At 37.2% G+C, this 12,391-nt stretch overlaps 1 protein-coding gene across 1 annotated transcript in view; it reads right to left on the bottom strand.

The window, feature by feature from the left end:
- LOC135319260 (ankyrin repeat domain-containing protein 30A-like) overlaps positions 1 to 12,391 on the bottom strand; it is a 64,013-nt gene that overhangs the window by 35,082 nt on the left and 16,540 nt on the right. Inside the window, exons 6-14 of the mRNA XM_064478773.1 lie at positions 10,887 to 10,993; positions 9,464 to 9,601; positions 7,931 to 8,013; positions 5,690 to 5,842; positions 5,025 to 5,076; positions 4,576 to 4,645; positions 1,849 to 1,909; positions 1,577 to 1,764; positions 183 to 312 (exon numbers count right to left, since the gene is read on the bottom strand). Of these exons, the coding sequence (XP_064334843.1) occupies positions 183 to 312; positions 1,577 to 1,764; positions 1,849 to 1,909; positions 4,576 to 4,645; positions 5,025 to 5,076; positions 5,690 to 5,842; positions 7,931 to 8,013; positions 9,464 to 9,601; positions 10,887 to 10,993 (982 nt within the window). The remainder of the gene's footprint in view (positions 1 to 182; positions 313 to 1,576; positions 1,765 to 1,848; positions 1,910 to 4,575; positions 4,646 to 5,024; positions 5,077 to 5,689; positions 5,843 to 7,930; positions 8,014 to 9,463; positions 9,602 to 10,886; positions 10,994 to 12,391) is intronic.

Here is a 12,391-nt window from a genome sequence, read left to right as displayed (position 1 = left end):
TTTGGATCTACACACTTTACATTTTTTACACTAGCTTTTTTTTTTTAATGGCGGTACTGGGAATTGAACCCAGGACCTCGTGCATGCTGGGCATGCGCTCTCCCACTGAGCTATACCCTCCCCCCTCCAACCTCATTAGCTTTTAAGCAGAGAAGAAAATCCATAGATGCTCACTGACTTACCACCTCTGTCACCTTTGTGTGCTCCATCAACACGAATCAATTTGCTATGATCTGCTTGCTCCTTTAGAACACTGTTAATAGTCCGAGTGCCATTCTCTTTCCCCCCAGTTTTCGGCTTTGTTGCTTCTTCCTATAAAAACAAAACAAAATGTAACAAAAACCCAACTTCAGAAAACATCATATTCCTACACCTGGTCATTCAATCAGTCAGGAAGAGAACATATATTTACTGCATCCATCACATCATAGGCATTATCCTGGGAGAAGCTGGCAATATACATAAAAGACAGATTCTGCTCTATATTCTAGGGGAGACAGAGACACATGAAAATGAATCAACACAGACAAGTATCATTCAGCAGCTCTACACCTGCAGTGAACAGATACAGTAAGGGCACAAAGGAGAGAAGAGACTTGCTGCATGTCAATAGCTCAGGAAATGCTGGGAAGACCAGACTGTGTCTTAAAAGACAGACCCTGTGCAGAGAGCAGATGTGAAGGGGGTTCTAAAAAGGGCAGCCTGAGCCAAAGGTCGAGGTGTGAAACAGCATGATAAGTCACATGGAAAACTAGAACAGTTACTGGGGTTGGAATGGAGAGACAAAATTTCCTAGATTAAATATAAGACATCACTTCATCAATTTAAATGTGAGGACTTCTAAAAAAAGAAATAACTTCAAGTTAAAACTAACTTCCATAGGGCACTATATTCAATATCTCACAAACAACTACAATGGAAAAGAAAGAAAAAGAATTAGATATATGCATATATATGTATAACCAAATCATTTTACTGCACACCTGTAACTCATACAATACTGTACATCAACTACATTTGAGTTAAAAAACAAAATTCTATAACCAAAAAGAAAAAAGGAGAGGATCAAATTTTCTTTCTGTTGTTCATAAAATCAGCTATATGTCCTTCAGAAGAGTCTGAGCACTTTTTTCCATGACCTGATTTTCCCTCTCTTAATTTGAATTTGAGGTAATTTCTATCATAATTTGTACTATAGACTTCCTGCTCTCACTTAACCCCACTATTTCTGCTGTGTTTGTATAATAATCTCTCTCATTTTGACACTCATTCGTCTTGTCCTTATTAGATGAATCCTTCCCCTTTGTACCCCTGCCCATCTTCATATTCATCCAGCTGTTCTTTCCAGTTGCTTTCTTATTCTTTCCTTTCTTAATGGCATATTTGAGAACTGTTTATGCCACCAAACTTTACAAATCTCAGTCCTGCACGTGTACCTCTCTTGTTATCACACTGTTTTCTATTGTGATCTTGAGGACTTCCATTCCTCTGTAGGATCCTTTTCATCCCCATGAGAATCAGGGGGACGGTAAGTGAAAAAGCACAGGAGGGAAAAGTTAAAAACAAAACGACTTACCTCTGTAACACCAAGGACTGCTGAAGACGTGAGAGGTTCTGGTGCTGGGGAGGCAGGATGAGAGAAGTCTGAAACTTCACTTGATGGTGGGGAAAAGGTTCTAACTGGATCTTCATTTTCATTATTAGAATTATTGTCCTCAAAGAAGGTGCTAGTTCCTGGTTTCAAAACACCATCTTTTGCCTCTGCTGTAGCGACAAGGTATGGTAGATGAAATTATCTATAATTTCTCACCAGTGAAAACACAAAAAGACAGTCTTCAAATAACTTACTGTTTATCACGGGTTCTCCCCAGGCCTGAATTAGCTTTGCGAATCTTGGATGCCGGACTTTCTAGAGAAGAAAATAACAGCTTTAAGAACAACAAATATGAAATTGAATAAAGTAATTATAACATTCCCCATTCCTAGATGATCTAACACAAAGAGCGCTGGCTTCGGAGTCATTCAGATATGGATTCAAGTCCTGGGTCTGTCATTTACCAACCTACGTATTCTCATGGGGTGAGGATCATGAGAGATGACCTCGGGGTCCCAAAATGTTACTTTCTTTACCCCTCATTGATTATTATACAACACTATGGTATCCATTAGATGACATTCTTGACCAAAATGATCTAGAACAAAAACTTATCCCTGATAGTTTAGAGTCCTATTGAAAAAACTAACATTAAGAAATTTAAAGTAACTGTTATATTTTGAAATGTGCTTGCATGACTTATGTATGTGTGAATGATCTCTCATGGGGGAAATATGAGAGTTTACTTTTTAGCAGTATCTTATTTGGATGAGTTAGAACAGCAAACAGGATAAGCTACTTCTATTCCATTTGCCAAAAAGCTGAAGACAAATGATTGTTCAAATTCAGCTACTTCTAAGAAAGAGGAATAAAAACAAAAGTAATTCTGAGGGGCAATGACTCATGAGTGAAAGCCACACACATAGTAAACAGAAAGCTGTCACTAAATATGTTTACAGAGGCAGAGTGAGATGGACTGAAAGAACAGACACTGAAGAAGTGTTTTCTGCAAAAAAAAAAAATATTAGGTTTGGGGCAAACCATTAAAGAAAAAAAGTGGGGAGGAGGAAGAAAAGAAAAAATGAGACATGACTAGTCAAGTACAAACTTAGGGCAAGAAAAAAAGAAAAATGTAAGTATAACAAGGCATGTGGAGAAATATATATATTTCAGCATTTATATATAATAGATCAGGGATGTATCAGTATTGTTAGGGATATACGATGAGTGAAAGCCTCTGTTTTACCTTTTTATTATATATATAAAAATATAAGTTATGTATGCAAGTATATATATTATTCTTCAGCAAACTTTATAAAAATATCAAAATATATGATGTACAAAACATATATATAAAACAAAGGCCTTTGTTCATAGTATATCCCCAATAACACTGACCTGTATTACTCTACAACTGTTTGTTTGTAAATACTACTGTAAGAGTTAAATCTTGTCACTGTAAGTCACTCAATTGAACATGGTCATCTCTCACTACCTGAATGCTGCCAATTATTACTAGAGAGAGAGAAAAATAGATTTTAGAAAGTTCCTAACACATCAGCTTTCCACCTAGACAAAGAACTGGTAATCAGGATTCTAAGGATAATATAGGGCTTGAAAACATATCTTTAATGGAACATGAGAGGGGGCTAAAAGAAGGTTAAAAAGTTTTCATCTCAAATTCTAAGCTCACAGTTGATGGATACTGAAAAACAGACTGTAACCTTTTCCTAATTATCATATACTTCTTATCTATTTCCTCGGCATTTATGACATATTTCCTCTCATAACAACTGAACTTTTACAACCTAAACAAAGGGAATAGAAATTTGTCATATTTTTAGAATTCAAATAGATTTCACTATGACATAGTACACATATTATATTACCTGTATCATCAAATAGATTTCATTATGATAGAGTGTGCATGTTATATTACCTGCAGCATGATGCAGCATTCCATGTCTCTTCATGCATTCACATTCAAAAAATACTAAAATGCTTCTTACATTTAAGACCTTATTCTAGGTGCTCCAGGAAATGCACAATTATGTTCCCTAATCTCTAGCGGTGTATACTGATGCAGGGGCTATAAGATAAATATGTAAATAACTATACTACAAAATGTCTGAAACTTGAAATTTTAAAATGGTACACGAGGACTGGACATACTTTTTAAAACTATAATACAAAAGAATTCTGAAATCGGTTCCATCATATGGTTGTTATTAAGAGCCTACATTTAAAGCTGGCTGTTATTTTAGGGAAAATGTGTATTCTTCAGTTAGATGCAGAGTTTTGAATATACTCATAATGGGATAATTTAGAAAACACAGAGGAATTTCTTTATAATATGGATTTTGAGAAACAGAATTTTAATTTATAAATTTCTAGAATGTCAACTATTATTTTAGTCTTAATGCAGAACCAGAGATAGAAATAAAGTAAAAACAAAACAAAACAAAACAAAAAAACTCTCTTTCCTCACAACTCTCTGATATCAAATTAAAAAGTGTCCAAGGGGGAAAAAGAAAGATACATGCTACGTAGTTTTGGAACTGAAGGGCCCCAGGAAGAGGCCATGATTATCACAGTAAGTAGCTGTGTGCACTGAAGATATCCCTGAGGCACGAGTATTATACAAGTGCCGTCAGTGTGGTTTAAGTCAAAGAATCCTTATCCTTGGCCAAGCTTCACACTTCCTCTGTTGTGGGAAGACTTTTCACAGTACAATTTTCCTGTCGTGATCTATTTTCTAGTCCATTTTGCTTCAGCCTCATCTTCAGTATTTACCAAAATTAAAAAAAAAAAAGAAAGAAAAAGAAAAAACTGCCATATTTTTATAAAATGGTTTACTCTGACCAACTTTCTCATACAAACATAAAGCAATGATAGGCAGAACACTGCTAAATTTTAAGAGTAAATACTACACAAAACTAAATTCAGAGCAGAAAAATTAATTTCACAAGAGAACACTTTACCTTGGGAGCAAGATCTAAGTCATCATCTGATGGAGGCCGTGAATCATCAGCATCATGTTTGGGTGAAATACTTTGGAGCAAAAATACACATCAAAAATGAGTGAGTTCATTTCTTTAAACAAACAAGTCACAAAAGTCTATGCTGAGGGATAAGAAAGCAGATTTGGGAGCCAGGCTGCCTGATGGTTAAGTCACAGGTCAACTACTTGTTAACCATGGAATCATGGGTCAACTAGTCAACCTCCTTAAATTACAGTTGCCTAATTAACTAGAAGTAAGCTATAACAGCACAGCTACTCTGCAAAGCTGTTGTGGTGACTGTATGAGGTAACAAATGCCAAGTACATAAAACAGTGTCTAACGCAGAGTAGGACACTCAACAAGCCTTGTTTCTTTTCTCTGTGTTCCCTTAGTCAACATGTAATTTTTAAAAATCCATAAAATCCTACCGGCTTACAGAGATGTCTTCAAACCTCGGTGCAACCTTAATCACTAAACTCTCTATTAAAGAAGAAAGTAAAATAGAGTTTATATGAGCAACAGAAAAATACAGAATATTAAAAGTATAAGACCAATGTTTTGTTAAAAAGCATTCCTTTGGGACCACACCTGGAGACTACACACTTGAGTGAATACTGAGTATACTCCTGGTAGGTAATTAATGCATAAAAACCACTTCCCCTCCTTTATATTTATCAAAAAAGAAAAGGGTGTTTATCCAAATTTGATATTTTAAAGTGAACTGCTGTTTACAAGGACCAAAATACCAACCAAACTTTATGAGACTCACAAAAGAATGATAACCATTAGTAGAATCAGTATCATAAACTGACAATGTCAAGCTTACATAGCATGGTATTTCTGGATGATACCCATGGGACAAACCCACCCTGCCATTTGGCTTTGTCAACCTCGTGTTATCTGGGCACGGTCATCCCTATTCGCTCACATACGGTCTGGGGCTGCTTTCACACTGCAATGGCAGACATGAGTGGACGTGACAGACATCACATGGCCTAAAATATTGACTCTCTGGCCCTTTATAGAAAAAGCTTGTGCATCCCCGCTTTATGTCATAACAGGAAACCCTAAGACTCAAATCGAATCTTCTTACTCTTCTGCTCAACATTCTTCACTGAATCCATGCAGCTGCCATTGCTGGTTCCCAAATCGACAACCACTTCTTCTTCATTGTCCTTGCTGGGCAATTGCAACTTTTCTTGGATATTTTCTGCCCCAGCATGCGAAGAAGGTAAACTCTCCTTAGCTGCAAAAAGAGAAATGATTGTTTTAAGGTCATCACAGTAACTGCATTTCTTTTCCCAGTGGCTGCTTTAGGAATGAGCATGTGATGTAGCCCAGCCCATAAGATGTTAGGGGAAGTCTACCGGAAGCACCTCTGTTTTCTTCTTAGTTAACAGAAAACATGCAGAGAGAAGCAGCCCTCCTCGCCTGCGGATATTGTCATGTGAGAAGATGATGCTTGGAGCTGCTGCTAATCAGCAGACCAGGAAGGGTGACATCAAACACCAGCAGCCTCACAGCTGAAGGAGGGACAGCATCTGGGATCCTGATGACATCACCGAACCTTCTAAACAATCCTGACTCCTGTTGCTGTAGCCACTGTTACTTAGGGCTCCTATTATTATTGGCAGCTAAAAGCATTCTGACAAATTTCCCAAGGTCTACAGCAGACCTACTCCTTTCTATAGTACTAGAAAAGCTTTCAGAAGCATGCCTGAGCTAGGTAGTCACCTCGTTCCCAACCATTCCTACAGCATCCTTTCTGCACCAACAAAATGAAACTCACAGATCCTGCAAAGTTCACTGGCACATCTTAGCCTTTGCACCACTGTCCTTTCTGCCAAATGTAATCTTCAAAGATGTTCCGCCCACCAAACACTGCCCTTCTGCCTCCTTCCCTGGCAAACTTCTACTCGCTCTGCATGGCTTACCTAACATCCTACCCATTTTTAAAAAACTTCTTTCCTTACCATGGACTTAAAAGTATTTGGTACATATTAAGTACCAATAAAACATACATAAAGACGGTTACAAAGTCCTAGTGGGCTCTGGGACACAGTAAGCACAGAATAAAGTAAAGCCAATCATAAAAATGAGGATGACAGCAACAAGCTCCTGGAGGCCAGGAACTGTGCTTTTGACCTGTTTGCATTCTGTAACGTCAGAGTGGTGCTTAGTACCTAAAAGACACTTGATAGTCATCTGTTAAGTGGATGAATTCACAGATAGGAATGTTTTCTTTGAAAATCCTGTTTAAAAAATATACAGACATTAACCAGGGACAACTCTATTGTGTTATGAGCACCTTGAAGACCAAAACTCTGTCTTTTCCATCTTTGTATTTCCTACAACAGAATTTCTTTGCTTGATCAAGGTGTACTAAGTTAAAGGTGCCCTCATACAGTTCAGACTGAACAGCACGCTAGGGGTCACATCTAGGCAACACAGTCGTCTTTTTTTTTTTTTTTTTTTTATGTGAAGCACTTCTGTGCTTTTTTTTTTTTTTACAATTTGTTGAGTCCTGAGTTGTGCTGAGTATTTATTATGACAATCCTTTAACTAATGGCAATAGAAAATCTTGTTCTAACAAAATATAGTTTCATGACAAGTATCCCCAAAAAAGAAGAAAACATCTGACTCTCATGAAGGCAACATATCTCATTCTGTTTGCACTTCTGAGGAATGAAATTGGTGAGAGAGAGCCCTTGTTGGTGTAATGATGTGAAAAGTAACCAGTGCTTCTCAACAAGGCACTGCTTTCCTGACTTCTGCCCTATCACTAGGTACCTTTAAAAAACAACCTCTTACTAGTATGCTGCACACTGGCCCAGCTGTGCAGTTCTAATTGTTGGCCATTTGTTTACAGCACCAGGAAGGTATTGCTGAGCTCCCAGTTTCAAAGACAACCACTTTTTAGTGAGACTAATCACTATGCAATAACTAGCATTCATTTACCCAATGTAATCCATTTGCTGTAAGAATTAAAGAGCCAGCTCTGTAACAAGGCCGACTTGTTATACTGTTACAGGAAATGTGCAACAAAGTTAAAAACTTATTTTTCTTACTTACACAAAGATATAATATGGGACTTCAGGGGCCATGATTAAATAAATGAATTTCTTTTCAGACAATATTGTCTCAGATTTTAAATTACCTACAATTAACTTCTTACATAATTCTGAATACTAGACCATTAAGAAAAAATTAATTTAAAAAATGAAAACATACACAAAATTTACACACTGGCCTTTTTCACTGCTCTTTCATTATCAAAATTTCCTCAACCTTACTTCCTTTATCTATGGTGGGCCCAACAAGAGTAACTTATTACCAGAACTCTGTCCTGGGTCGCTATTTTGAGGGGGAGTATCTGGAATCTTTCCGTCTCTGTAGTCGACAATCAGCTGGTAAAGGCTATGTATAAAAAAATGTGATAAATAAGTATTACTACTTGAATAGTAATATGAAAAACAATTACCAAATATATGAAATTCTTAGGTTATTTCAGACAATATCACAGGCAGTATCAAAACTTTAATTGTCCCATATATTCAAATTTGTACAATCTACACTTTTAAATTTAAGATGTATAATTAAAAAAGAAAAAAAAGTAAGGTGAAGTAGTCATGAACTGAGGGCACTACAGCTCAGCAACTTAACTAGAGCGAGCCTGACATACGGAAAGTATCTCGAACTCAGAAGTCCCAGCTCTATAACCAACAGCTATTTGTTCCTGGACAAGGTGCTTCTCTTCAGCTCAAAGTCTTCCTTTATAAAACTGGGATCTTACTGTCAGGCAGTTAGTTATTAATACTCATAAGAGTATTATGAAGATTTAATGAGATAATGTATCCCCCAGATGCTCAGAGAAATACTGGAAGAATGGAATAATTTGTTCTTGAACTTTAATGCTGGAACTATTGGAGAATCCCAAATAAAACCCAAGGTGTGTTTTTTTCATAGGTGTAACATTTAAATGTGACAGTTTTCAGAAAATGTTACAAATTACGGTGATTAGCTGTTCTTCGTGGTTTATACTTCAGGGCACCTCAGCTACTATCTAACTTGTAGTTAAACTTATTTATAAATATATGACCTCATACAAGCATATGTATGAGAACTAAACAAGCTGTCACTCTGAAGTTTACGTGTCCATCGCCACGAAGACCGCGGAAACTGGATCAGCACAGGCATCCCGGGAGCAGAGGTCAATCATGACCCGACTGCAGGACCAGTTTCTTTTTCCTTTTCTTCTTTTAAAATTTTGTTAAAGGTCTTTAGAGAGCAACATCCAGACCCCAGACCCAGCTGCCGAGGAGATCCTGTTAAAACCAGTTTTAGTACCAACGCTGCAGCAACAGAATCAAGGGAAACAAGAGAACGATTAGAATGCCCTCACCCTGCCCCAATGCCTTGTGGGAGAGGATTGTCACTGTGGCCTTAGGGAATTCCTCAGGTTCTTGGAAAATTCAAGAGGAAGATTATACAAGAAAGTCCCCAAAGGAAAATACAGGATTTTCTGCTCTACTAAACATTTCAAGACCCAAACAACTAGTTAGAAAAATCAGATATGTGACATTATTTGTACCCCATGCATTGGGGCTACACTGGAATGAAATGGAGAACAGCAGGACCCTAAGGATAAACATCTTACAAACTCTGAGATAAAGAACCCTGTGCCCACTGCTCCATCTCACTAGTCTGGTTTTTTGCTGGTTTCCAGCTGATGATGTGGAGGGTCTCACTGCCATCCCCAAAGTGCCTGCTCCCAACTAGGAATTCTCACCTGTCACATAACAAGTCACAGTTAGATCATTTCCAACCTCAGTTTAGAGATAACTGGTACTTTAATGTAAACACTTACTGTTTAAAACCATTAGAACACGCATATCGTTCAGCAGACTGTCCGTGTACATCTAGCAGATCGGCATTAACACGTCTCTGAAGAAGCAGCTTGACTACGTCCGGTGAGTCATGACGTACAGCAAGCATCAGTGCTGATCTAAAATAAAAGAGACAACTTCACTCTTAGGAACTTAGTTAGCTTAACTTAAACAGTTAGTTTGATCTATTTTACCAAGTTAATATCCTGCCCACCCCTGGAGAACTGACCATGTACATGCTCGAGTGCTCATCTTTGCAAATTACCTCCAAGGCCAAAACGGAGGGACAAAAAAGAAGCCTCCTGTCCTACTTGGGTAGCACATAGTAGAAGTTGCTAATTTAAAGTCCTCTGAAGGACAAGAAAGGATGCTGAGGTCATTATCTGAAGTAGGTAAAGATTTAAATAAAGGATTCCCCATTTCTTCCCTCGTCTGAAATACAATACTTTAAAATCAGCTAGAGGTCAGGTAAGGAGAAGCTCTTTGCAGGCTGAAAACAGTAATATGAATAAAAATGTCAATAAAAAGAGTCATGGCTGCAGTTAATCACGCTGAGAAGCATGTGCCCAGCACTAACCTGAATAGTCTACGTATGGTCTTTCTTAGGCACAACCACCCTTGAAGGATGTACTACGACCCTCCTTTACGTGTCAGGAAACATATTGGTTGGTAATAAGTCATGTCCCCCAGCAGGAGAGCTGGGAATTCAACCTCGTCTGACTCTAAAGCCCAGCTCTTTCCTCTTTATCATCCACCAATGACTTGTCTTCTTTAAAGGGAATGTTTATTCAATAATTAAAGCTATTTCTCTTCCTCCTACCATCATCAATTAAAAATAAAAACATCAAAATGTACTAGAAATGAAAAAGGATAAAAACTGATGAGCCCACAGTATCTGGTAATAGTTACTCTCTTAGTGATACTCACTCAGTGATAACCTAATAACATCAGTATCCTTCAAAGAAAGTAATTTAAAGCAGAGTCATCCAAAAGACAAAACAAACTCCTCTTTGTTTAATATGCATCTTTTAAGAAAAATATATATACCAAGAAGAGGTTAAAACAAATTATAAAAGAATGAAGAAACTCAACACTGTCTCATAAGGTAAATTAAAATTAGAGTCCATACTAATAAAACTAAAATGAAATCCCTGAACTATTGTAAGATCGTATGACCAAAACAATCAGGATGCAAATGACATCAGTCGCTATCATAAAGGAAGATGAATCCTGCTGCATACTGTTCTTTGTCACACCAGGCAGAATAATTGCTTTTCTACCTAACTGATGATGTGTTGATTCTAAGTTAATCCTCTTCTTATTAGGTTAACCTTTCTGATTGGCTGTTACTACTCTAGAACAACATTAAGATTAGAAAGAGAGAGAGAGAACAAACTATTGTACCTTTGCAGCTTGTCGACTGCATGTACATTTGCCCCGTTCGCTATCAAAAATTTGACCATTTCTTCTTTGTTCTTCCTGACGGCGAGTAAAAATGGTGTCAAGTTATACTGTAAAATAGTAAAAACAGTTGACAATGTACAAAATTACATATAAATTTCAAAACTGAATTTAAAAACTTAAGTCTCTGAACTTAAACATACACTATAAAGTAAATAAAAAGTAGCCCCTTCCTCCTCACCCCTCTGTGCTCCTTCTCTTTAAAAGGTTCCTCCTGGACCTCTTCCAAAGTTTCCCTGTGAAGTCATTCTCTGAAACTCACTTCAGACATTTGCTGGTTCCAAGAACCTTCGCTTCTATTGCAGCGTGTGTCAGGCATTCTCTAGTTACCTTACTGCTCAACTACTACTCCCGACACTCTAAACACTGCTCCAGAGAGAACCATTTAGCTACTGAATCAACTACATTTCTAAGGAGCCACGCTGAGGAGAAAGATACCATACTGTCTGCAACATGCATAACCTATCCAATTACAACTATGACTAATCTCATAAAGCTTGCAGACATTCCAGTGGGAATATGATTATTTGCATGTAAAGAAAAAGTTTTTCTGAAACCAACTTAAAAATTCTAATTAGAAAAATTCCATCCCACTCTTAAGGGATTATTATAAAATATGAAGTAGACTATAAATTAATATAGACTGTCTTTAAAATCTTGAAATATCTATCAAAATATACAACAGGAGTTGGAAATTCAAATGCTTACAGAGACAACACAGGTGGCCCGAGTAAGTGAAGGTCACAAGTGAGGGCAGCAAACTGGAGAACACACGCCCCACCGAGAAGGGGCCACCTCTGCACAGCAGACCACATAGGCCTGGGCTCAAGGGGGACCAGATTTGATTCTTTAGGAGAAGTTCTGAAGTGTAGATTTCTGCACAAGTCTCCTAAATTTTAAATGTTGACTCAATGTGTGGAGACAAACTGAACATACCCAGGCATGTTTAGTCTATAGCCCACTTGTGTTTTTATGTTTGCTGTGTTTCCAAACAGTTGGGTATAAATCAAGTATTTGTATATAAAACCTTGCCTTTCTTTAGAATCATATGTCTTACACACAAAAACACTGGGCCCTAACATGTAATAAAAATTGTGATTAAGACTCATAATACCCACTTCAAGAATTTTTCCAATGCCTACTAAAACTACAATCTATCTGTATCGAATTCTCCCTGATTGTGAATCAAATGGATAATTAGGATTAAGGATTAAGAGGCATAAACAATCAGGCATAAAATAAGGTACAAGGATGTATTGCACAACCTGGGGAGAAGAGCCAATAGTTTATAATAACCATAAGTGGAGCATAGCCCTTAAAAATTTGTGAAACACTCAGCTATATACCTGTAACATATAATATAGTACATCAACTATACCTCAATTAAAAAAAATATTGTAAGATAAATACATTTTTAAAAAGGCTCATAATACCTGCTTCAAGAATTT

This window comes from Camelus dromedarius, chromosome 24, assembly GCF_036321535.1.
Source record: "Camelus dromedarius isolate mCamDro1 chromosome 24, mCamDro1.pat, whole genome shotgun sequence".
NCBI classification, from domain to species: domain Eukaryota; kingdom Metazoa; phylum Chordata; class Mammalia; order Artiodactyla; family Camelidae; genus Camelus; species Camelus dromedarius.
This window is presented reverse-complemented; position numbering and strand designations above follow the sequence as displayed.